Here is a 27,556-nt window from a genome sequence, read left to right as displayed (position 1 = left end):
TCGGAATTTCACCTCCATTGGGTGTCGGGGAAGAAAAAACTGTAAGTTTCCTATTACCTCAGAAGCAATTAAAAGTGATGACTGGATTTATTTCCTTATATAACTACCCCAAACATTGATCTCCACATATTGAACTCAATCTTTTTTTTAAAGGACATATCTGAATATGAGTATAATTCTTGCACACCTCTATGTTGCATGCATTAGCTTTGCTCTAAAGAATTGCGTGTCCAAGGACTTTGTTTTTAAAACAGTAGTCCCTCTTCTCATGCTGCATGATACACTTTTTTGGGGGGGGGGGATACAACTAGTGATACACTGTTGTTCTTGAGTTGGAGGTCAAACCTATGGAAATAAGATATGGATAATTAATGGCCTGAAGAAGAAATTATATTTGAAACGAGTGAAAGGATAAAGAGGCCGGTGTAGCTCGTTGCCGTTGCCATTGACTGCCGTTGCCATTGACTTCAGTGAATGCGGTTGCTGCAATATTCGGCGAACTGTGTCGCTGCTGCTATTACCAACAAATCGTGGACGGCAGCCATTGTGAATTTACCCCGCACATATGGGAGGTTATATTGAACTTTGGTTCCCACTTTGGGATTATTCATCATCTACCCATTTGGGTCTCATTGGTTGTGTAGGTTCGGGACTTTATGATATATGTATATGAATACACTGGTGAATTATATTATATAATTTTTGAGTACTGGTTACTTCCTTGAGCTTGTGTGCTCCCTTTAGCATTATCAATGCATAACAAAAACTCTGTGAGTTGATACATGTTGGTATTATTCACATTAGAGGACATTTAGTGGGCTGACACTCTAAATGCTACACCACACTGGATCTCATGAAAGTAAACTTCAATGATACCCAATATGCACTTCCATGAGACTTAATGTGGCATAGTGATAGATGGGAGAGACCTGGACTGGGTTCAGATGGGAGAGACCTGGCCTGGGTTCGAATCCTCACCCAGCCATGAAGCTCCCTGGGCCAGCCACTCTCTCTCAGCTTAGTCTATATCACAAGGCTGTGAAGATAAAATGGGGAACAGTGGACAACATATACCACCATTACCTTCTTGGAGGAGGGGTAGATTTAAAATGTAATAGATTGTGATAAAATACAGCTTACATCCTGCCAAGTCTCCATTTAAAAGAGTACCTCTTTGTAGGAGAAAACTTCTTCCTCCAGCCCAAATTTGGTGTGTATGCTGATTTAGACTTATACCTCCTAGCACAACCACTACTATACACCACAATACCTACCTTTTCCATTATTCTGTCCCCTCAGTGTTCTCATCAGCTATACAGTCTGTTGGATTCAGGGAAGCAGGCTTGGCTGATGTTTAAAATTTCAATCAATCTATAATGGGGGTTTCCATTTTTGACAAGACTCCTTACAGTTTAACAGAGGACATTGATTTCAATCCTGAGCCCAGGCCTTCCATAACCTGACAAGTAATAAAATAGAGAGCAAATGCCTTTTGCTCATTACTGAACAACTGCAATTACATCTCACTTTTCAGGGCTGCAGCTTCCAGATCAGAATTTAAGCAGACTTCAGACCCAGCATTTTACAAATAAAACGCCATCTTGCTTCACCTTGTTAACTCGAGGTATGTGTCTCGCAATGTTGTCAGTTCTACTTTTGTGTGAAAATGACCATTAATGGCTATTAAAAGATTGGAGAGCATATGTCTGTAGAACATTCCTTTAAAAGATTGTTTTATTAATCCCATGTGTTTTTGTCTCTAAGATCAAAAAGGAAACGAATGGCCTCTCCCGTAAATGGTTAGCACAATTGGAGGGGATACCCCAGGGAGAGTCAAAGTTATTACACAAAAGTTTATACTAAGAATATTATTTACTATGTATCTTATTCATTGTCCACAATGCTTATTAATCATACACAAATTCACATGAAACTCAAAGTCCCCAGACTTGTTCACAAAAGCAGTCCTGTGTCCAAATGGTCCCAAATATATGTTCTCTTGATCATGGGAGTGTTGAACAATACAATCCGGGCCGTGCGCCCAATCCGGGGCCGGCTGTGCATCGGATTTCGTGAATATCTTCTTCAGGGGCGTGGCCTAATAAAAATGGTAAAGTAATACAAAACAATCAACACTTCCCCCTTTTTTTTCTTTTTAACATCATCAAACACCAGAACCGAACACTCATGGTACTGACCTCTGCGATCAACCTCTCATACACTTTACACTCTTTACACAAATGCTCCAAGGACCAGGCGGCAGTATCTTCATTAGCACGCCCAGAACATCACATGAGAACCGATATAAATACAATGCTTCCTTAAGCTCTTAAAGGGAACGCATCCACTTCTCATATTACAAAAAACAATGTAAAGATAAATCAAGATTCAGACCCAACGGATGCTTGGTTTGTAACGTGTGTATCCAAAATGCTTCCTTCTGTAATAACATTTTGTGATCGCCTTTCTGCACAACGCTTAATACTGCCACCCGAAAATCCGCTTCAGGGTGTTGATGGGAGAGAAAATGCTGTGTCATAGGAGCCTCCATTACCTTGTTCCTGATACGGGAAATGTGTTCCAAAATCCGTGTCCTAAGTGATCGTGTGGTACATCCCACATAATACAAAGGACAGGTACATTCAATTACATATACCACATTGGATGTTTGGCACGTGACAAATTGGTTAACTGAAATATTCTTGCCCTTAATAACCAGTTCATGACCCTCCCAGATGTTTTTACATATCCCACAACGTCCACATTTAAAGATACCCACCGGTAAATGCCTATCAATGGTAATCTCAGTTACTTTCGCCCTAACCAGAAAGTCCCTTATGCTTTTGTTGCGTCGAAGGCCACATAAAGGGTGTAAGGCGCAACCCTCAATGTCCCTGACTAACGGCCAATGTCGATTAACAATCTTTTTGATCTCATTGGCTAAAGGAGAGAATTCTAGTGCCCACTTAATTCTGTTGTCGTTAGTTCGTTCCTGTGTCTGAAAGAGAGAAGCCCTATCCCTAGCCCGTGCGCGTGAGAGTGCTGACTGCACCACCCGCGGTGGATAATGTCTATTTATAAATTGCTGGCAGAGCGCCTTGCCATCCCTCTCAAAATCTTGCAAAGTTGTGGAATTCCGCTTAATGCGCAACAGCTGTCCATAGGGGATGTTTGCTTTAAGAGAATAAGGGTGAAATGACCCGAATTCTAAATAAGAATTTCTATCCGTGGGTTTGAAAAAGGTTCGTACTTGAACTCTATTGTTCACACTCCGGTAGGTAGTAACATCCAAAAAATCAATTTCTTGGGGATGATGGTGCCACTCAAATTTAACATGTTGATCCCTAGTATCCAACCACTCACAAAAAGATTCCACCTTGTCATTTCCCCGAAACAAAAAGTATAGATCATCAATAAATCTCCCATACCAAAGAATAGACGTATGGAAGGGGTTAGATTCATGCAAAATATATTGCTCCTCCCATTGGCCCATAAATAAATTAGCAATACTCGGGGCCGCCGAACATCCCATAGCGACCCCTTTAATTTGCAAAAAGAAAGAGTTCTCAAACTGAAAATAATTCTTTTCTAAGACCAAATCTGTTAGCTGTAACAAAAATTCCACTGGATAAGGAAGATTATGTAAGGATCTTAGCGTGTCTTCAATGACCCTTCTAGCCGTTTCATGTGGTATAATGGTGTACAAGGACCGTACATCCATAGTCAAAAAAACGGTATCTTTATCCAACTCTTTGCCCTCCACCTGTGCAATGAAATCCCGGGTATCCTTCAAAAGTGATCTAACCTGAAAAACGGCTGGCTGGAGCACCGAATCCAAAAGAATAGCTAAGAGTTCCAAGATAGACCCGCATCCTGAAATTATAGGGCGTGCTGGGGGAGGTGTGATCTGCTTATGAATTTTGGGAAGAATGTAAAATAAAGGGATCCTAGGGGAAGTGACTAGGAGGGCCTTATGGACATGTTCATCAATATCACCCAGTTCACGTGCTTCATCAACTACAATTTTAATCAGACGTTTAACATCATCCGTTGGGTCTGAGGGTAACCGCAAATAACTAGTATCATCACGAAGTTGTCTAAGCACCTCTCCCACGTACATAGTTCGATCCAGTATTACAACACCGCCCCCTTTGTCCGCCGGTTTTACAATGCGTTCCGTATCATTTTGTAATGTGCGCAAAGCCACCTGTTCTACTTTGGACAGATTATGCCAATTGGTCTGTTTCCGTTCCTCCAATAACCTAATGTCTTTCAATACCATGTACTCAAAAGTCTCAATCCTATGATCCATTACTGGTGGGACGAACTGTGACTGTCCCTTTAATCGCTGGGGTAGTATTCCAAGCCCACTCAACGTCCCTTTATCAGACTCTTTAAAGAAAACCCGAAGCTTAAGCTGTCTAATTAACTTAAATATATCTATCCTTGTCTGAAGGGATCTGTACTGTGGGGTCGGGACAAAGCCCAAGCCCTTGTTCAGTACTGAAATTTCCGCCGGGGTTAATGGGCGGGAGGACAAATTAAAAATTAAATTTTCATTCTGCCCCTTGAAAAGCCTCTCCGTCTGCCTCTGTCTAAAAAAGAAGAAGAAGATGAAGATGGGGAACCTCTTCTAGTGGAAGTTATAGTCCTACTCCTAAGGTGTCTACTACTTGGACTCATCCCCAGAACTATCCGAGACCCCAGACGTTTCAAGATCTGAGAAAGAACTTATAGGCTCAGCCCAAGAGACCTTCCTTTGGCCACCCCTTTGCACATGTGTCTGATCCCACCAAAAGTAAACTCTATTGTTAGCATAATCCAACGTGTCCCTTTTAAATTTTTGTACCTTAATTTCTTTAGTGCGCATTTCAAACTGTTTAACCTGTTTCTCAATATCATTAATCCTTACATCGTAATCCGAAGCAGAAAGGGGTATCTTAAGAGCATCCTTGTGTGTTTGAATCTCCTCTTGCAAAGACTCACTCTCTTTTCTACATCTTCTAATAATAAGAAGCATTAAATCAAAGCTACACTTATTTAAAATAGAAGCCCAATCAGTTTTAAACATATCATCTGACCCGAACATACCCGGTGGCTTATCCGATGCACAGCCGGCCCCGGATTGGGCGCACGGCCCGGATTGTATTGTTCAACACTCCCATGATCAAGAGAACATATATTTGGGACCATTTGGACACAGGACTGCTTTTGTGAACAAGTCTGGGGACTTTGAGTTTCATGTGAATTTGTGTATGATTAATAAGCATTGTGGACAATGAATAAGATACATAGTAAATAATATTCTTAGTATAAACTTTTGTGTAATAACTTTGACTCTCCCTGGGGTATCCCCTCCAATTGTGCTAACCCTTTGTCTCTAAGATAGCAGATAGGTAATGATAAAGGACACTGGTAAACAAGAGAACAACACAAATCTTTAAAAATAACTTTTTTTAATCTTTCTTTTGTGGAACTCAAAAGAAAGAAAGCAAAATAACAAAAGTGCAGGCGAAAGAAAATTATCGATTTTCATAAGAAAATAATGGCATTGGTACAAGAGAACAATGATTATATTTACTTTACAAAAATTGTTATAATCACTCTGTGGTCCTCCTTTTAAAGGTCACACTAAAAATTAGTATCTACCAACAATTTCCTTACATTTTATTTCATCATTTGAAGGCTTTTGTACTAATGATAGCCATTATGAAAGTACGTGGTGTAAAGGAATGTGTAGATTTTAAAAAATAATATTTCTTTGTATAAATACTCAGTCACTTCATTATTGAAAATTAAAAAGCAGATTGCAATTTCCTAAGCATCAATTAAGCACCATTGTTCCTGTCCTAATGCTTATAGTAGTGCAATTCTCCCTTTCCCCTACAGAAATTTTTTAAGGATGAGTGGTAATAATTTTTAAAATCTCTACTCCTTTGACTACTTCTTATAGTTTTTTTTTTAACAGAATGTACGTTGAAATGGTATTTTTGGCATTTTCTCAAAAAAAAGTATGCAGTCTTTTTCCCCCCTTCAAACCATGTATTTGAAAACCTAACATATGAACATTTGGATTGCCTGAGAAATGTAGTCAGTTCATGCAAGATCTATGCTTGCTGAGAATTTATATAGCGAATAATATTTTTCCCTGTGGAGCCAAATGAAGTGCAACATAATCTGAAAGGCAGAAATCCAAAACTTTCAGCTAACCAAAAGTTCACGAGTAAAGATGAATATACAAAGCTGCCTTAGATTGAGACCACTGGTCCATCTAAGCCAGTGTTATACTGGCAGCAATTGGCTTGGGTCTCAGGAAGAAGTTTTTCTTAAGATCCTTTAAGCTGGAGATACCACGGACTGGACTCAGAACTTTCTCTATGCAAATCATGAGCACCACTATTGCACTATTTCCTTCCCTATAAACAGACTGCCACAAACTGGAGACAAATAAAGCTGACCTATACTGAGTTGGCCAGCAATTGCTCTGGCAAGTTTTGGTATTTCTGACTGGAAGTAGCTTTCCAAAATCTCAGACAGAGATTATTATCAGACCCTGGAGATAGCAGGGACTTAACATGAGACCTTATAAATGCAAAATATATGTTCCACCACTGAGCTATGAGTCCTGCTTTGGATAGCCATGGAACGTTCAGCCACCAAGCCAAATTCCATACTCCCTCCTTCTTAGTGGCAGGCAGAATATAGTCTGCTTTGTGCAGAAACCACTAGCACTGGCAAATCCAAGATGATCAGCCAGCACTGGGTCCTCGTAAAGTAAAGCTTAGCATAACCTGACTATTCTGAGGATCTGGGAGAGAGGAATGACAATTGGTAGTAGATAGGTGCAGTACAGTTTGTTGATTGTAGAGACTGCTACTGACCTATGGCAGGGCCAGTTGACTCAACAACAAAAAAATGTAGATTCTGTCCATTCCCATAAAATTCCATTTCTAAACTACAAGGAAAGCTCCTCAAAATGACAATCAAATCCCTTTTTATAGATGGATCTCACTGGCAACCCTACCATCAGAGAAAGAAGTGGAGTGGACCCTCCCCTTTCTTTCAGGGAAAGCAAACAGAGGGTTGGTTGTAGAATAGTTTTGCAGCTACTTCAGAGGAAGTTCTCCACCCCTTCACTTTTCATTTCCCTGATATTATGAAGTTCATGTCCAGAGAGGTTCATCATGGAGTTAAGAAAAATGTAACATTATTAACAACACAGCAACTGGGATGGTGCAGATGATTAAATGTATTCTAGAAAGTCAAATATTCAAGGTGACCATCTCATGCTGGTTTTGTCGCACAATCTATGTCAGGGTTCTTTTATCAGGAACCTCTGTGGTAAGTGATCTGACTTAGTACAAGTCAAGTTGCAATAGGAGGAGACATCTGTATATGTATGGTGTGTCCTATGATATGGATAAAGCCTGGAGCTGGTATGTTTGGCAATAGACTGAGCCTCAATATACTTCCAAACTCCCAACAGAATCAAGACGAATATTTTGGCTTTACTGAATTATTTCTAGAGTGAAATGTAAACATTTGGTCCATCCTTAGACGCAACCTACTGAACTAATGACTTGGGTCTAGAGTGAAAATGGAATTTTCCATGATTTAACTAGCAGTTCAAGTTGTTTATGTCCAGGGCTTTTTTTCAGGGGGAACACGGGGGAACGGAGTTCCGGAACCTCTTGAAAATGGTCACATGGCTGGTGGCCCCACCCCCTGATCTCCAGACAGAGGGGAGTTGAGATTGCCCTCCGCACTGCTCAGCGGCGCGGAGAGCAATCTCAACTCCCCTCTGTCTGGAGATCAGGGGGCGGGGCCACCAGCCATGTGACCATTTTCTCCGAGGGCAACCCACTGAATTCCACCACCTCTTTTCCCAGAAAAAAAGCCCTGTTTATGTCTATCTGTGAATCCAAATTTTGAGAACTGGGCGATGATTCTTCCACCCCCTCCCCATAGCTAATTAATCTTTTACATGCTAGTATCCAGCAGAGAGGTCTAAGGCATGGGAGCCATGCATACAAACAATGCACATCTAGTTACAGGTCTGCACCAACTCTTGTTGTTTATATCCCATTGAACTGGTTGGATGCATCTTTTATAGGGATTATATGGATTCAGAGTTGCATTTTAACTGAAGCCAGAAGTAGCTGCATGAAACTTATTAGATGTGATTAGAGCTGAATTAGGGCCCAGATTTTTAAATGCAGTGAAATATTTGTTTCAGAAATAAAATGTTTCCTTTCAGGCCTTCAACCTGGACACATACACCCACAATAGGCAGCAATTCAAACAACAGTCCAAGCTGAAAAGTCACACAGAACATAAATATCAGCTTTTGACATCAATTTTTAAAATGTTTACATTTTTTGCCAGTTCTAGTTCTCCCATACATGATTTTGTGATTCCATCTTGAACTGCTCTTATGAGGGGGAAGATAGAGCTAAGGTCCTCACAAATCAAAACATTTTCTTAAATGACAGAATCCATTGTTGGAGCCAGTAGATGTTTAATATGGGCTAGGACTTAATGTTTAATTGATAAACCTAACAAACTTTAATTATGACTTCTAATTGTATAAAAAGCTTCATCTCTTTAAGGAACCCTTATTACATTCACCTGTCTGCCACAGAAGCCCTGTACATTTGTAAAGGATTCTGGGTCATATTCTTAATCAGACACAGAGCATAGGGCCATAGGCCTTGTTGTGGCTCCATATGACGTGACAGTATACCTAGAATACTGCTGTGGTCGCACATGGCAAGCTGCCTTCTCATCTCTTCTGAGGAACCCTTGCTTTCTTGGGAAAACACAGTTTGAAAACTACTGTCTTAAACAGACAGTTGGAATTCTTCTTCAGTTTACCAAATGGACCTATTCATTCTCTATTGTCCGATGGAGCGTGGCAAAGGATTTGGCTTTTCAAGCCTGTATGATAATAATAAATATATCATGTTAGCACCAAACCAGTGGCTGGCAACACTGGCTAAAAGAGGTCACATGCCATTACAAAACAACTAAACACAACTAGTGATAAAGCTGTGACATAATGTATGTTCACTGAGTCCTTCTGTAGCACAGATTGCTTTTTTGTTAAAAAAAAAGTAATAATCACATTATATTTTCCTCAAAAGAAATTAGTTCCAAAATGCCAAAAATACCCCCAATGAAAAACCATTTAGCACCTTACAATGATCAGTGCAGCGGGTAACCAGAAGAGAAATTACTGAATGAAAGTAAACAATTGGGTACAGTGACAATAAAAGTTATCACTTCTGTCATAATGCTACATATAATGTAGAGTACGTAAAATGCAGTGGTTTGACTGCAAAGTTAAAACTTTTTTAAAAAATTAAAAAAAAAACAGGATAAGCAGCCTTAATATAAACATTTTACGTACAAAAATATTAAATCAAAAATAAATAATTCAAGACATAAATATTATACTTTAAAACATTAAGAATATACAATATATATATACACACACCCACACCCACGCACATATACTCATACATACTCATACACACAGACAGTGAAAGAAGTACAAAAGTGGAAGGCAGAGGTATTGCTCCATTATCCTTCATCCATCTTGCTTCAGCTCCCAGCATTCAGAGACCCTGAGAATTAGAAAAAAGAAAAAGATGCAGAGTTCTGGTTTTCAGTGCTATCAATATTGCTTTTGGTCCAGTGTGGTATCTGAACCAGGTAATTTTAGGTTGCTGTGAAGCAGGACAAACTCCTAGTTTGTCCTGCTTCACTGCAACCAATCCAAAACCTAGTTTGATATGATCTTTTGAAAAAGATTCCAGTCAAAATGTGGTTGTGTGACAAGTGGATGGGAAGGTGTACATTTTTTGCAGGTCATGCTTATTGGCAACATTTTCCTTGCTCAGTCTCTCCCTCCTGCCATTTTGGTAGCTGACACATTGCTATATCTAATTCTCAATATAGATAAAACCGTGGATACTAAAATCCAGAGAATGGAGCCACGAACAGACAAGATAGCTCTTTCTACAAACCTGAGAAAAACCTCAAGTTTGCAGAAGAATCTGAATGTAAAGGAAAAGCATTGGGGTGGGGTGGGTCAAAGCTGTTATCTGTTGCTTTAAGAAACTCAGACCTTATTTTGGGAGGTTGCTAGGCAACTGCAACAATATTGCCAGCTTTCAACCCTTGGTTTCCATCAGTGAAAGACAGGGGGAGGGGGCAGGGCCTTCTCCAGGGCTGTTTTGGCCTTTGAGGGCAGTCTCATTAGTGCCAGGGCTGGCAGCAACCACTGGGAAACTTGGTATCACCCAACTTGCATGGGTCATCCAGCACTGGCTGCTTGCTACTGTTCAACAGCAGCCACCCCACCAAAGGTGTTGTGTTGGTTGGTGTTTCAGACAAAGGTCTAGGAGACTGTTTAAATCACCACTCTGCCATGGAAGCTCACTGGATGATCCAGTCAAACATCTGTGGCCTAATGTTTTGCCATATAAATATTGTCGTGTCTTTTATTTCTGCTAATTAATGTGGGGTTTTGAAAGTGTTTGCTATGGTTTAGGAGAAGAGAGAGAGTGGCTGGATGAGTGAGTGATGTCTGTTATGATTGGCTGGTAGTTATGGCCTATGATGTGGAATGAACTGCAATTCGGCAGGAAAATGGAGAAAGGGCAATAGAAAGAGAAAGAGTGAGGTACTGTAAACTGAGGGAAGTCTGTGTGACCTTTCTAGTGGATGGTGTTAGCTTAAGTGGCACCTGAGGGAAATAAGGCTTTATGACAAGATCTGATTAGAAAATATGAAGGGAACCTGTATCTGTCTTTCAAGTAGGAAGCTAGTAGTCTTAATGAAACCATTATGCTTTTGGAACTCCCTTGAAACCATTATGCATATCTACTTCTAAATAAACTCTATTTCTGTTTAAGTAAAGCATTTGTTTAATCTAGAAGGAAGGACCCCTTTTATCTTACAGCCACCCCATGCGCTGACTGTTCTGTCATTCAACTAAATATATCTAAGCCTTCCTATGCTATAACTTCCTATACTACAGGTCAAACTCAGAGAACTAAAGTGAGAGCCTTTGGTGGCAGCAAAAATCTAAGAGAACACTAAGGAAGTCAGGAAGGTGGCATAATACAGGTCTCATAAGGTGAGTAAAATGCCACACTACCTCATATTAGGGTAGCCAGCTCCAAGTTGGGAAATTCCTGGAGATCTTTGGGGCGGGGGGGGAGTGAAACCTGGAGAAACCTGGAGAAAGTGGGGTTTGGGGAGGGAAAGGACCTTGGCATGGCATAATTCCATAGAGTCCATCCCCAAAAGTAGCCATTTTCTCCCGGTGAACTGATCTCTGTGGCCTGGAGACCAGTTGTAATTCTGGGGGATCTCCAGCCACTACCTGGGGGCTGGCAACCCTACCTCACATGGTTGTTGTGAGGATAAAATGGAATGGAAGAGAATGATATAAAAATTCCTTTGGGTCCATACTTTGGAGAAAGGCAGGGTGTTCATTGAAATACGTAATATATCTGATCGTGGGAGGCAGATAAAAGATAGGTGTTTTGGTGGGTGGGAAGAAGAGAAGGAAGAAAGGAAGGGTTAGGATATGGGAGATACCAATAAAAGGGAAAGAGGATATCGAGTGGGGAGTGGAAAATGGGAAAGTGAGATTCCCCCTGGGGTTGCTCACCATGCAACTGTACCCAGTAGCCAGCATTGTGCTACTGAGCCAGGCCCGGCACATAGTTTTCCCAGGTGGAAATTGCCAGGAGGATGGAAGGGGGAAAAGCTGGCAGATAAAAGCAAGTTGGTTGATGGATGGGAAAGAGAAAAGGAAGCAGGAAAGGCTATAGGGGCTTGTCTGTGATTGGTCAGTATGGGAAACTGGAAAGTTCTGGAAAGCCAAGCAAAGTGTATAAAAGTAGATTCAACTGTAATGGAAATAGAAAGGTTATCATCGTCAGAGTTGCATGTATTTCTTATATTATTTTTCTTGGCACGGCACCAAAAGGATAATGGCATAGTACACAATCAATTGAAATTTCTTCTGTTATTTAAATCTCAATAAACCAATTTATTTAACGAATCGCTACATCTAGCACTTGATCATATTAATTACCATGCTATATTAATATCTGCTTAGGGTACCTATGGGATAAAGGGACATAAACTCAAGTGGTGGCAGGAACACAAATAGACTGTCATACAGACTGCTTTTAATTTTAAGATTTAGATAATTCAATTAACATTTTTAGCTCAAATTCTGATTAGTTATATCTGAAAGCATGTCCCTACTTGTGATGCAAATCCTTCTTTCTATTCCTTAACGGGTTATCAGATTTTTGCTACCAATATTTAAATTCACTATTTTTAAAGCAATAAATTATACCAAGTAGAACTTACCATTGCTACAACACTTGGACATCGAGGCCAGTTCCAGAAGATGGAGTACATTTTCCACAGTAACCACCACATTTCCCTATTACTTTGGTACCATCCTAAGGGTGAAATATAAAGAGTATCTCTAAAATCAGTTATATCCCATGAAATGCTACCCATTTTGACCAAAGCACTTATGAGATAACAGTGGGAGAAATATGTACTTTAAATTAACCTATTTTTGTGATCAGAAATGAATAGACAATTTTCTGAAGCTGATTATTTTTTTTTCCGTTTCCCATAAACTGAACCCCAAACATTTAAAAATGAGTAGAAATGAAATATTTTGAAATATTGGAAATCATGTAATCTATGTCTTCTTTATTCTATATCTCAACTGATACTAAACATCAGTTCATTGACCATTTTTGTTTATGCTGTAATATGTAAGATTACATCAAAAGTCTCCGGTACCTCCTGTGGGGCTCACGGCTACGTTGACTTTGTATGTTTTTATATTCTGATACTGCTTGAAAGGAAGAAAATACATCAAAGCTGAGGAATGCAAGCTGTGGCATATAAACCTTTTGGGCTTGATACTATTGATCTGTGGTGCCATGCCCACCTCTTACAAGCATCCTTGCTCTCTTCCAGCACCTTAACTTCAACAGCTATGCTTCAAGAGTAATCCACATAGGAGAAGTGTCCTACATCGATTGCCTCTTTGCTTTGGTTTCAGTTCAGTTAAATGGGACTTTCTCCATCCTTGTGCTCAGCACTGATCTTGGCTGCTGCAGATTGACTGAAGGATCTTCCCTTCTGCACTATCCCTTTTAAGAGGAGCCTAATGATTTTTTTGCACTTGCCTTGGCTCCTTTGTTATGCTTTTAGCAGCTGAGATCATTCAAGAGCATCTCAAGCACAATCACCATTCTCTGCTCGAGGCGCCAGTACAGCAGAGTAATCATTCATGGCTATGCCAGCACGCAAAACCCCGGATCATTAATTTTCCGCTGTTGTGTATGCCTGAAATTCTGTCAGAAGCCGAGCCGTTGGATTTCTGACATTATTGGGCCCAATTCTCACATTTTTGTTTTGACCCACTTGAACACATGAAGCTGCCTTATACAGAATCAGACCACTGGCCCATCAATATCAGTATTGTCTACTCAGATCACCTACCACATGATTCTTTTAACTGGAGATGCCACGGATTGAGCCTTGGATCTTCCGCATACCAAACAGAAGCTTTACAGCTGAGCTACAGTCACAACCAACTTATGGTGGCCCCGGCCATGGGATTTTCAAAGCAAGGGATCAGCAGTGGTGGTTGGCCATTGCCTTCCTCCCCATAGCAATCCCAGTGTTTCTTGGTGGTCTCCTGTCCAAATACTGACTACGACTAACCTTGCTTTGCTCACAAGCACTGACAAGCTTGAGCTAAACTGGGCCTTTCGGGGTGCTTAAAATGGCCCTGAGAAGCAGTATATCCCTAGTCGGACATATGAATTGCCTTGAACATGTCATAACGAGAGAAAATCTGCCCCAACTTCCTGCTTATTAGTAAAATTCAATAAATGGTCTTGGTCAGGTGTACTTCTCTCAGGCTAGCTGACTCCAGGGATTCCTGCAATGGTGAAAGAAGTGTAAAAGCATTCTGCATGCTGAAAGGTACTTATATAATTGTATAATTAATGCGCATTAAAGAGAGGCTTCCTGTACATGTTGCAACCGGATTCATGGAGAACGGGTGGTAGTGCGGAACCAGACTTTGAGCATAGGAAAGCACTGGAAAAGGTAATCTCTTTACTACTTTATTATGCTCAATAGCACTGCTAGAGCAGACTCCCTACTGCATATTTCCTGAGGACTCAGACAACTAATTAAAGAAGTGTCTGCACCACTGTGCTCAGTGTTTTTAGCTTCACGGTTAAGCAGACCCACTAATTAATTGCAATAATACAGATCAAGTTGAATTTACTCCAATCCACAGCTCCAAATCCACCAATTACAGACCATGCTTCACAGATCTGATGCCTTACATCAGACTTTAAGAGGTTATTCTGACCCCGCCTCTGCCCATTCTTAGAAGAATACTGTTTATAAGACACAAGGAGATACATTGAAATAAGATGGGGTAAGTTAATAGGTATTAATTGCATTTGGGTTTAACGTACCGGTGATTTGATAATTTCTGAAACAGCGTAATTTCCTTGAGAAAGCCATCTTGCCGTTTGTGTTACAGACAGGCCAGTTCCAGAGAGGCTGATGCTAAAGCGACCCTAAATAAACAAATAGAAAGGATATTGTTTAGATCACGTAGGTCTCCTGAAATGACTGCTAACTATCAAAGTGCACCCTTGCCATAAAGAAGTAAATGTAATTCTGAATAGTGTTATTCTTCATTGCTTCCCCCCACCCCCCCATGTACCAACAAGCCACAGTGTCATTATTCTAACAAGATCTCCCCGGCAATGTTTTCAATTGTTCCAAGCCCTCATAGCGATTAGCACATACTGTACAAATCACAGCAGGAGTGAGATTAAGCATTTTTTCCCTCATTTGCAGCATTCTGTCAAAATGCTGCTTTGCTGTAGACAGCCAGCAGAGGGCATTCTTGCCCTTTGCCTAGTTAAGTTATATTTTTAAATGCTCTGCTGGTGCTGGAGCACGTCAAACATTGCTTCGTGTTCATATCGGACTATATGAAAAAAAAACAGTTGCCTTTCCTTCTTCCCTTTTTGACCTAGAATGGGCGTTCATATTTTTTATTTTATAACATGCTCCAAATGCTCGGTTCAGATGTAATGCAAAAGCATAATTTATTTCCAAATACGGATAGTCGGTGAACCCAGGATTCAGTTAACAGGCAATCACTCATATCCTAATTGCCTTCCCAAATGCAGTGGTTTCCTTTTCTTTGTGGTTAGTAAAACAACTTCAAAATATGGTTACAGATCTTGGTTTGATATACACCAAATAACCACATTCAGACCATCGTACCAATCAATTAAAACAATTTTTGTGACATTTGAACCAAGCCTTTAACTTCGTGTCAGTCATTGCTTGCTAAAAAGAACCCTAAATGTTTTTGCCTTTCAAATTCATCATTAATAGCTTTAATTCTTCCTTAAATGTATCCAAAGTAAAGGTGAACATGATTAATTCTCAGTAGTCTCAATGTGTTAAAGACACTTACTTTGTTTATTTATGCAATTATCTCTAGTTTAAAATAGAAAAGCTTTTTCCTTCTCCCTTTCTCTGTTAGTTCAAAGTATTAAAATGTAAAATGGCTGTGACACAGCAAAAGCTTTCTTTACATTACATAGCAAAGGCATACAAAAATCTTGAGAATTATGATGTTGAACTTCTATCCCACCCCAAATCAGACCATCATGTATAGAACAAAATATTAAATATGCAGACATAAAAAATGGCACATGGTGGTCCCACATAATGTTCCATACACTAGTAAATCAATTCCTATAGAATATACATGTATGCAGAGGTCTTGATGAGAGAATGAGCAGACCAAGGAGAGGTGTTCTCTTTAGATCTATTGCTTTTGGAATCTAACATCATTATAGTTAGCACTTTACATAGGCTAGTTTTTAAAGATGTTTTAGAAGATCCCTTCTAGGAGCAGAGCCAAGAGGATATTGTTGGCTGGCTCTGAGAAGCACCAGCTCAACCCACAGCGTTGAGACCAGCCACCACTGACACATCCTTGCTCCAGTTCCTCTGCTGTTACCTCTACCCAGAAATCTGAGTAACTAATCTCTCAGCTTCTTTAAAAATAGCTTAAGAAATCATACATGTCCTTTACGGTTTCCCAAATCTTGAGGCAAATTTTGCCACAGACCTCTTTGACAGTTGAACTTGTATGTTCAGAGATGTCAGTCAGATGTGAGCCAATCACCCAGCATGCTCAGTGTGGCCCGAAGAGATTTGTATCAGGTTTTTGCAGAGCTACGCATGAGCAAAGACATTGCTGATAGGCAGCCATTAACATTGCTAGGAGGGACTACTTAAGAGAATGCTGAAGAATAGGATTTCATTAACACGCAGCATTTATTTGTGACTTAGTTTTATGATTTGTGACTGATTTAATTGTTGGTTTAAACAATAGCCTGCTTAGCAGAGAAGTTACACAGTGAAGATATAGAGGAGGGGTAGAACAACTCGATCAGAGAATGCACATGTGCGAAAAGCCAGTTCTGCTGTACTGCACATTTAGGAAGGAATACTGTAAAGCAACATGACAAGTAGCCAGAAATGGGTCAACAAACCATTGAATGGAGCATGGAAAAAACAGCAAACAGGATATGAGCTGAACAGGCAGGTATTAGGCATCCTTTATTGAGAGAGTTTGACGACCATTTTTGTTTCCTCATTGCTAGGGAAACCAAAATCTTGAGCCTATTCCCATGAAAGGAAGTTCTTTTGTGAGAGTTCAGGAAGCCTTATAGGGCATGTGTGGCTTGGCATATAGTTTTAAGAGAGGGCCTGGGAAGCAAAAAGCAACAGGGACTGGCAGACATGGAGAAGATGGACACCTGGGATAAGAGGCCATGACAGATGGGCAGGATAATGCTGCATCCCCAAGTTCACTGCCTGAGGCAAGTAGCTCAGTTGATCTCATTGGCCCTGATCCAAAGGAGGACGATCCCTTCACAGTACAATACCTTCAAAAGCTTGTACTGTGGAACACAGTTATAGCTTTTCACACTGTGTGCACTAAACCAGCTTCAAGTATCACAGGGATAATATGGCGGTGTAACATGCCACCAGCTATCACTAACCAGGATTCCTCCTTACTGCATAAAATAACTCAACCCTCGAATTACTTTTTGTATATATTCTGCATTCCCTCTCAACATTAGCTTGGGCCAGCATGTTCAGCTTTACTACCTACAAAGTGAACCATATACTTTTCTGCTAAAGAAGCAATACTCTCCCAGTTAGGAAATATATGGTATGCTACAACTTTCTCCAGCGACTGGACACTGTTATCCTCATTATGACAGTTATCTAACAACAGGCAACAACACCAAGCAAGCTGTTTGTGTGTGTGATTCTGTCCCTTGCAACGTTGTTGTCAAGGTACCTGTGGACACTTGGCTGCACTGTAGCAATCCCCAGCGGTGGCAAAAGGAACAGGCCGTCCATCAAGCGTCTGTGCAAACTGTAAATCGGTTGCTGTGAAAAATATTTGGTGAGAAGGAAAGAGGCAGAGGGAACAGGGAGAAAAGGAGAAAGAAAAGCCAGACATTTGATCATTATTAAGTACAGTGCACCTGCCTCGATCCATCAATCTCATGAATCCAGTGGGATCCTCACTGAATAATAATGTTGTCAATTATACGCGCAATGCGACAAGAAATGTAAACATGTACGCATATTAAAGTAATGATTCTGTGGGAGACCTTTCATCCTTAAAAACAGAGGAATTCTAAACAGGCAGGGGCACCAATCTTTTAATTATGATTTTACACTGAGGAAATTTGCTAAGGATCACAAACATAGATGGTATTTTCTCTACCCTCATTCCACTTCTTCTTTTTCCCCTTTGCCTTATGTTTTGTATCATGTTTGACATTTTAGAATTGTCTTGGGAGGGCTGGAAAAGCAGAGTGACATTCAGAAAGGCTTCTCCTAAAATTCTGTTTTGAGAGGGGCAGTAGTGAGCTTTGACTTTCGTCCTAACAGAGTTTCAAGAGTTTAAAGAATGGCAGCCTAAGAAAACAGGAACTTTTCCACAGGAATTGTCTGCAGGCCTTGCTCTGGATGAAGTAAAAACAAGCTAGGGCACTGTTGCTAAAGGGGGAGATTTGCTATGCACTGCTGTGCCGCATGCCCTCCATTCATTCCAGTGGGGCTTGACTCTGAGAGCAGCTCTGGGAATGTATTTCTGCCTTTGTACAAAATGAAGTCACAGCAACATTATTTGAATGTGGAAAAAGAAAAAAAAAACCTTCCTGGAGACATGACCAGCTGAATGTGCAGTAGGGCAGAAGAAATCAGAGCAACAGGAAGACCTTTCTTTCCCCCCTTGTTTGAACTAAACGATAACACACTCATGATTGGGACTTTAAATGACACTCGCTTTCAAGTTCCGGGTACTGTATTATAAAATTTTAACCCAGGCAATTCAAGGACGTTTCTTGCTAGACTTGCTTAGTTTTAAATAAATAATAGGACAACAACAATAAAAAGAGAGAGATTAATGATAAAGCCCTGTTTGTTACTCACTTATTATTTGCATAGCGTCCAGGTCCAGCCTTACTTTGCTGAAGGCAGAAAACCCAGCTGCTGTGTAATCTTTCCTACACTGGCAGTCTTCTCTTCTGCTCCCATTATATGGACACTCGGTTGGGTTATGCAATCTGAATCAAAAGAAAGTTCCCTTTTCTACTCATGACAGGAAATATAACACCAGGAACAGAAAACAAATTATCATCAAATACGGAGCAGCTGATGTTCTTTACCTGTAGCTGTAGACTTCAGAGAAATTCTCTGCTTCGCCATTTACAAGAGTCACATATTCTTTTGGCCTGTCAGATTCCATGCCAGCACAATAGATCTAGGAAAAACAGGCCACAATTTCATCAAACATGAGCCATTGAATGCAGGACTAGAAAAATCAAAAGATGGAAAATGCCAAGACTGACATCACAGTTGAACTGAAGTACATGTCATTTAGATTCTCAAGAGAAAAAAAACATGGCACTGCAAACTAGTTTCAAGGTGGATGCTCGTAATTAAAACACGAAGTACTAAGTGACTTGAAAAAGAGTAGGGCCGATTCCAGACGGCCCCCCGCCTCACGAAACGTCACGCGTCGTCGCGCAGAAAACGCGAAATATCGCGTTTTCTTGCGCGAGTTTTGCGTGACGTCGCACAAAACTTGCGCGAGAAAACGCGATTATTTCGCATTTTCTGCGTGACGACGCGCGACGTTTCGCAAGGCGGGGGGCCGTCTGGAATCGGCCCAGGAGTTATCTAGTATCAAATTCTGAACGTAAGAGACCTTATTGACCAGAAGAACCAGGGAGTTCCATATGGCTTTGTCGATGTCATTAGAATATCCTTTTGTCCCACCCCATTGCAAATGAAACTGCAACACTTTGCATCAAGAACTTCCTAGTTCTTGGGGAAAGTATAGCTAAGAGACACGGCAAAAGAGCAATCTGTAAAATAACCAGACCTTCCTTTCTTTTATTAATAAGCTCTTTTGACCAGATGTCCTTCAATACAATAAAAGAGACTAAAATACTAAAATACATAACAGAGTAAAATATTTCAATACTCAAATACTATGTTCACAGGAAGTATGAACAAATTATAACCCATCTTGGTAACACCTTAAAGAAATCACTGCTGCCAAAAATTTGGCAACAGACGTGAGTTACTTACTATAAAAAGAAAAGAGATCACCCAGAATTTAGCAGGGGACTGATATTTGACCAGGATAGGCATAATCCAAACAGTACAGTCTATTAATTGCAAAATAATATGAGATAATCTGTAATCTCTATTGCATCAGACTTGCAAAAGCAAATGATTCAAAATGGGATTTGAGCGAAGTGACCCCCTCAGTTCTACCGCTGGCAAACGATTTACAGTGAAATCTTAAGCAGAGTTACTCCAGTCTAAGCCCATTGAAATCAATGGGTTTAGGGTGGAGTAACTCTGCTTAGGATTTCACTGTTAGCCTGCCAAGCATGAAAGCGCAACTGAGACTAGGGACTGTTAGGAAATTTAGGCATGAGGGGAGAGGGGGAAATCCCTATTGCAGAAATAGAACATACGCGCCTTGTACGTGGCTGCATAATAACAAGGTCCAGATTGATTAACCTCTACTTAATTGTCTTGATTTTCCTCAGTGGTGTCTGATAACTCACAATCAGAGCCTCAAGATTTCAAGAAACCCTGGAACTCTATAACCAGCATCACAAAGATATATGAGGTGGTTAAAACACACCTTTAAGAGCCTCCCTTTGACTTTAAGGTAATATTCTCCATCTTCAGTGATGCCTTTGAGAGCATTTACTTCCTTGCAGCTTGTTGGTAACTCACCTAAATCAGAGAAATAGTGTGATTTGTGTTTTAAATAAAAAATGCAAAACTATTGAACTGGATTAGCTCATTTAAATACATCTGTTCTTGGTCTCTAAAACCTGCAAACTGCCTGGCTAGGGAGCATACTGGAAAAAAAAACCCTCCCACCCACAACAGCAACAACGATATTCAAACACAGCACAATAGGAGGTAAAACTTCATTCCAGAGGATTCAATACCAGACACCCAATCACTAGATCATACCACCAAATTGGAGCTGAATTTAATACCTACCTCTATCTGGCTACTTCTGGTCACTCGCCATCTAAAAGCTAAAATATGTATAGTTTTTGTTTTGTACCACCTCTTCATTCAGTAATGACTCACCATCTCTGTGAATCCTTTCTTTTTAGTATATATTTTATTATATACAATTTGCTATTCTTCCTAACTTCTGTCCTGGGGATATTTTGTTTTCCTCCTGCAGTATCTTGTTGCAGGCTAGAGGCCCCGAAGTGGGTCCTTCTCAAACTATCATCACTTTAGGTCCCAGGAGAGGCAATGCTAGCCTAGGAGGAAGGAAGCCATTGCTATAAACTCCTCTAAAGTTATTTCTGACACTGTTTCAAGAGGGATAGAAGGAGCAGCTCAGCAAAGACTCTTGCTCTGGGAAGAGACTCTTAGTACTGTGTGGACCACAGCTGGGGAAATGAGAGCCATAGAGAGTGAGTTTGGTGTTATGATTAGAGTGTTGAGCTAGGAACAGGGAAGCACAGTTTCAGGTCCTCACTCTGCGAGGAAGCTCACTGGGCAATCTTGGGCCAGTCACTCTCTCTTACCATAACTTAACTAAAGGGGTTATTTTGAGAATAAAATGGCGAAGGGGAGACAATATATGCTGCCCTAAGCACCTTGGCAGAAGGGCAAGATAAAAATGTACTAAATGAATAAATCAAATGCAAAAGGTCATTAACTGATAGTGCCTTAAACGTCAGTAACTATTGATGATATAACTCCTTTCTTTTACCAGCACCACTTTGTGACTTTTAAAGTCGGTTTCAAGATGTAGGACTGTCCCCACGTGTACCACATGAACAGAGAAGCTCTCATGTAGATTATGAAAAAACAAGTAAAAATATAAGGGGAAATGTATGGAGTATCAGCAAGGTTACCTCTGCAGCAATGCCCTGATAATTAGATCTCTAGAATCTGTGCACTTCCCTTTGCCAGCTCTAGGCATCTCCTCTGAGGAAATACAGCAGCACCTACTTAGAGTATATGGCTATCTCCTGGAAATGTGGTATCACAGCCCTCATTACACAGGGACAAGGATACAGAACAGCTGTATTGGAACCAGTGCTAACATGGCATTATGGGGAATGTTTTAGCTGTTTCAAGTCGTTTGGAAAGCCTCTTACATTCGTGGATATTGTGGCATGTTCTTCTCTCTTCAGGTTTCAAATCATCAAGGCATAAATCGCTTGCCTGGTCATCATTTGTAAGGCACTGAACTGACCGGTGCATTAACCCAATTCCACAAGTCACTGAGCACTAGAAAACAAAGAAAATCAATGTCAGTTTCATTCCAGAGACAGAAGCAGAGAGAAATTGTTCATGTTTGGAGAAAGACTAAGAGTTGTTTCAAAAGCAAACAACAAGATAGTTGTGTGCATATTATTGTTATTTATAGTCTGCTTTTCTCACTGAGACTTAAGGTGGATTACACAGTGAACGTCAACATGATCAACAGCTGGGATCTTCAAATAGACAATACAACAGTGTATATATTGCAGGAACTGGAAACAAGCAGGAAAGCTGACACTGTGTTGAAACAATGCCAAAACAAAACAGGAACAAGTTGACATGACATACTAACTGATATGGAAACTACTCAGTAGGAACTTACTGCAACATACAGTACACAGTAGTACAGTCTACAGTAGTATAGTCTTTATCAAAGCTTCTCTCTGAACCATTTCCTTACAGCACGGCCTTATTTTCTGTGTGAAAATGCCCTCCTGAATAATTTGGTTTTGCACAGTTTGTGGAAAGCCAGGAGAGTGAGAGCTTTCCTGACTTCTTCAGGCAGGCCATTCCACAGGGTGGGGGCTAACCACAGAGAATGTGCATGTACAGGCAGCTGTCGATTTTGCTCATTGGCAAAGTGGGACCTGCAGAAGGTCCTGTTTAGATGAATGAAGCTGCCATGGCAGAGCATAAGGGAAAAGGCGGCCCTACAGGTATGAGGGGCCAAGTCCTTGAAGAGTTTTGTATGTGATGGCCAATATCTTGAACTGAGCCCGGTAAGTCACATTTCTGTTGTATTTCTGAGTCTTTTGTCATATTTGTCATACACATCAAGACTCACAATGGTTAAAAAAAATTAAACTATGGGAAGGAGATGAGTGTTTTTCAAATGGCATGCAGCGCTGGAAACTGCACATTACCATATATATTTGCCAAAAGAATGACTTGCTGTGTAGCACGCTGCTGCATCTACTTATGCTCACACAATACAACCTGCCATTTAAAAGAAGCGACCGATGGAGGAATGCCAGTACCACTTTCCTGCAAAGAAACCTCAAAGTAAACTTCATTATCCAGAACTGTGCAAAAAGAGAACAGGTACTGGGACGTGCTGCAGGATGTACCAACTCTTTGTAGTATGTTCAAGGACAGTATACAAACAGGCATATCTCAGTGCTGTGTAATTCTTTTTTTTAATCAAAGGACCAGTTAATGCTGTCTGTAAATTAAAAAGTTTCAGCTGAAGACTGCAGAGCTGTGGTGTCTCAGGCATCAGTCTCCTGATATCCCTAGCTAGAAAGCCAATGCAGTGTAGTGGTTAGAAGTGAACTAGGTTCTGGGAGGTTCGGGTCTAAATCCTGAGTCTATTATAAAGCTTGCTGGATTCCTGTTCTATTATACATACTGGGAGCTCACCAAGTAAAGTATGTGTAACCCATAATGTGGTAGCCTTCTTGAGTGTTTGCAAATACCAAAGCTAAACATGGACAAAAAAATCTGTGTGTTGCCCCATTCACATAAAATGGCAACCATGCTGTTGAGAGCATCTCCTATGGGTGGACTCCCACTACATGTGCTTGTAATGTCAGAAAATGACTTCTCTCTCTCAACCTGCTCTGATTCTCAAGAGTTGCTGTGAGCATGGAAAGGAGTACAACATATGGTGCTCGAGCTCCTTGAAGGAAGGGTGGTATAAAAACGCACTTGACAGATGTTCTCATCAGCTGATAGTCAAAAGATAACCTAAAAAATCCTGCAGCCCATTCCATCCACTCTATTCTCAAATCACTGTCTCAAGGAGTGTTGTAGCCGAGCAGTAGAGCAACTGCTTTGCATGCTGAAGGTCCCAGATTTAGACTCCAGCATCTTTAGTTAAAGGGATCATCAGGTGGAAAACTGTCCGGGAGGGGGTGTTGCCTCTCACTCGCTGCTGCTCAGCTTCTGCTGCAAAAACTGCCTGCAGCCAAATAATCTGGCCCAGCAGAGTTTGGTTCCCCAGATCCAATGCGAACTGGCACAGCTGGATTACGCTGGATCGACATAAATCTGGCTGTTTTACTGTTGCATGAATGTCAGATCACACGCCCCTACTGTTAATTCTGACTGAGCATAACATTCCTCCCCACCTGGCTTCTCAACTGTCACTGAGGACTTCAAGAAGTCCCAGCTGTTTGTACTTCTTCTGCCCACTGACTCCCAGATGATAGGCATTAGGAGGCAGGAAGCCCATTTCACTCTGATAGAAATTTCTCATTCTGAAACCCACAAATACCAAAGTCATCTCTGTGTTTAAGGCAATAGTCTAACAGTTATTGAAAGGAAGGAACTATCTACACAAGCAAAGCACTGCGGTGGCTCACTGTTGCATTTGTTCAACACACTAGACTGACTTCCCTCCTCCCGATCAGCAATAATGTACAACAAAAAAACTATGTACAATGAAATGTGTGAAGCCCGGTGAAATTACATCTTCCAAATACAAAAACCTCACTCAGATGCTGTTTGGGAAAAAGTTTTTTTTTCTAACATTCACATGGGGTAGGTTTTATTTTTGTATTTGGGCAATCCAATCAATCGGACACAGCAAGATTAGATCTTTGTGAACTCCAGAAAAATGCTAGCGGTTCTTACATCTTAACAGGTAGAGTTAAATGAAAGAAAAGATGTGACCTTGTGAGTAGAATTTGGGTTGTCTGCTAGTTAAGTTCCAAACCTCCTACCAGCACACGATCACATATTACTTAAACATATTTTGGTTAACCCTAGCCCTGTTCTTTTATCAGTCAATCCCTCAATTGCCCAAGGGGCCATATTGTAGAAGAATGGAGTTGAAAAATTATTAAGAAAAGGAAGTTCTCTCTCTCTCTCTCTCTCTCTCTCTCTCTCTCTCTGGGATACCATTTCCCCCCCATATTTGCTTGTTATGAGCCCTTAGGATAGGTCAGGCTGCGTAAAATGAAAAATGAATAAATAAACAGAATTATTAGAAACATACACTTCCCCAATTTCCAACTCTCCACATTGCCAAAACTGGACATTCACCCAAGTAGCACGAGTCTACATTTGGTGGCTGTGTGCCAGGACAGTTGACTGTGTTCTGATAACCGTACTCGTAATGATCCTTTCCTGTGTAAATTTCACTGCAGGAGACCAGCCGTTGCTTGTAGCCTTTTCCACACGTCACAGAACACTGGGGGGGAAAAAATCAAAGTATTTTGGTAATGTTATTCGTGGATACCCAAAGGAAGCCTTTGCCAAAGAAAATTAAAAACAAAAACATTATGTTATTATCTACCAGCTTGAGGCCTGTGAAATCTTATGGGCAGGATGGGCATATGGGTTGGGAGTCATATAGCCCCTTTGCCTTGCATTATCTTTTTCCTGCCACTTGCATCTTCTTCTGCTTAACAGCTAGTGATGATGGGTGAACTCCCCACTGCTTAAATCAAGATTGGGCTGCCAATTATGAACTGCATTCGCGATTTAAAAAATTCTTTTTACTAAGAGCTCTACAGGGACTCCCCTTTCCTGAGCATGCACATTCTCCCATTGCTGCATGGGAACTGAAGCATGGAAGGAGGTAGCACATTGCCTAGATAGCTGTGCAGTGCTCCCTTTCCTTCCATGTACATTGTGCATCACTATGACACCTTGCTGCACGTTCCATATTTACCAGCATGGATCCCTTTTTGGAGAAAGTAGAAGCAGCAGCTCTGGAGCCCTTTACCAATTTACATTTACAAAAAGCTCAAGTCAGTTTCAGCAACTATGACAGTTTCAACAAAAATCAATTAAGGGATCATACATATTCAACTTTTCAATGTGTGGCTACAGGCCTAGGCTGTCAAGTCCAATAAATGCCAACTACTCAGGCATAAAACCAGAACAGAATTTCAAAATACATCTTATTTTTAATTGCGAATGGAGTAATAAAATAAGGCAAGAGGGACTGACTTGTAATTAAATAAGCATAGCGCCTGACTAGGAGCAAGAGAAACTGGCATTACAAATCTGTTTCTTTTGAACTTCATAGCATCACTACATTCTGTTTTTATTTTACTTCATTTATACCCTGCCCTTCTTCCCAGTGGAAACCCGAAGTGGCTTATATCCTCCTCCTCTTCATTCTTTCTTCATACTCTACCCTACAACCTACTTAGTACCCCCACTTTGTCATTGCTGGTTTCCCTTCCCATATCAAAGTCACTTGTTTTGTCAAAATTGTGAAGCACCAGAAAGGAATCTCTTTCCTTTCTGATTATTCCCACAAATAGTTTCAATAGTTGCTCTGCCCCCAACCAGTTCCCAGTTCTCTTTGACACAGTCTGAGCATGATAATGTGATAAAGAGACCCAATGTTGCAGACTGGCTAGTATATACAAATAGACAATTCTGAGTTAGAGCCAAAAGTCATTTTCTGCTTATGGGAGGCACTTCTTCTCAGTGGAATGGAACTTTCCTTTCCCCACCCTCACGACAGCTTCCTGAAATGCTGTTCATGGGGTATGGGGGGCCCTCAGGAACGGCAGGAGAGGCAAACTGAGGGTCTGCCATCAGAGGGAGGAACTGGCAAACTTAGCTATAATGTTTGGATCCAACTCAATATTAGCTGGAGAAATGCATCTTTTACATTCAATGAGGCCTCACACTATAACTACACTATAACCTATTTTGCATCTCCCCCCCCCTTGAAAACAGATGTGGAGATCAATCAGATTTCAAACAAACTTATGTTGCATGCAAGCACACCAGCTTTTATCCCAAACATCAATCTCTGAGGCCTATACGGCATTCCTGCCCCCTTGAGATTGGCAGCAGACAGTGCAGGGATTCAGACATAAAACACAGAAGCCATGCCTTGAATGTGTGTGTCAAATTTCATTCCAGTATTTCAATGTTAAAAAAAGCATCATGGCACAAAGAAATGAAATGCCAAATCAAAGTCCTACTTAAAACAAAGGGATCATTGACCAAAACACTGGTGCATAGATCTGAAGTCAAGCACTTGAGCAGAATAGGCTTTAAAATTGGGTTGACTGCCTGTATTTTTATAATAATCTCCCAGAAGCAAGGCAACTGGAAACCTGAGCATTTCCAAGCAAAGCTAACATACCCTTGTTTGTTTATTTGAAATGAAATACTGAATTCTGAAACAGAATGCTCCAAGTTTTTATCTCACAGAAGATACAGAGCACTATTTACTTGCTTATTTACATTTTCATTTATACCCCACCTCTATGGGATCCCAAAGTGACTTACATCATTCTCCTCTCCTCCACTTTATATATACCCACTAACTATATACACTGCTGTTATAATCTTCAGCTGTGCATACACTCTGCTTTTACATGGCAAAGAGAAAATGCTTGTGCACGGCCATCGATGAGAGTATATTTCCCCACACTCCCATTGTGAGGAATACATTACAAGTTACTTCTGGATCAGATATCCTGTGGTTTCCTGAAAGCATAAAATCAGGGAGTATTGGCCACACACCACAATCTCAGAAGAAAACCAAAGGAAATGTGTAACATAAAACGACTGTAGAAGAGAATAAAGATTTAGTTGCAACCTAGAGAACATTTCTTTCCCTTTA

General features: G+C 40.6%; 1 protein-coding gene across 1 annotated transcript in view; it reads right to left on the bottom strand.

The window, feature by feature from the left end:
• Positions 1–7,855: 7,855 nt before the first annotated feature.
• The window catches only part of ADAMTS9 (ADAM metallopeptidase with thrombospondin type 1 motif 9), a 173,563-nt gene continuing 153,862 nt past the window's right edge, over positions 7,856–27,556 (bottom strand). Inside the window, exons 32-40 of the mRNA XM_054976014.1 lie at positions 24,956–25,150; positions 21,852–21,984; positions 20,357–20,451; positions 18,861–18,955; positions 18,625–18,758; positions 17,480–17,571; positions 14,550–14,654; positions 12,397–12,491; positions 7,856–9,626 (exon numbers count right to left, since the gene is read on the bottom strand). Coding sequence (XP_054831989.1) covers positions 12,402–12,491; positions 14,550–14,654; positions 17,480–17,571; positions 18,625–18,758; positions 18,861–18,955; positions 20,357–20,451; positions 21,852–21,984; positions 24,956–25,150 — 939 coding nt within the window. The 3' untranslated portion in view covers positions 7,856–9,626; positions 12,397–12,401. The remainder of the gene's footprint in view (positions 9,627–12,396; positions 12,492–14,549; positions 14,655–17,479; positions 17,572–18,624; positions 18,759–18,860; positions 18,956–20,356; positions 20,452–21,851; positions 21,985–24,955; positions 25,151–27,556) is intronic.

This window comes from Eublepharis macularius, chromosome 4 (assembly GCF_028583425.1).
Source record: "Eublepharis macularius isolate TG4126 chromosome 4, MPM_Emac_v1.0, whole genome shotgun sequence".
In the NCBI taxonomy this organism is placed as follows: domain Eukaryota; kingdom Metazoa; phylum Chordata; class Lepidosauria; order Squamata; family Eublepharidae; genus Eublepharis; species Eublepharis macularius.
This window is presented reverse-complemented; position numbering and strand designations above follow the sequence as displayed.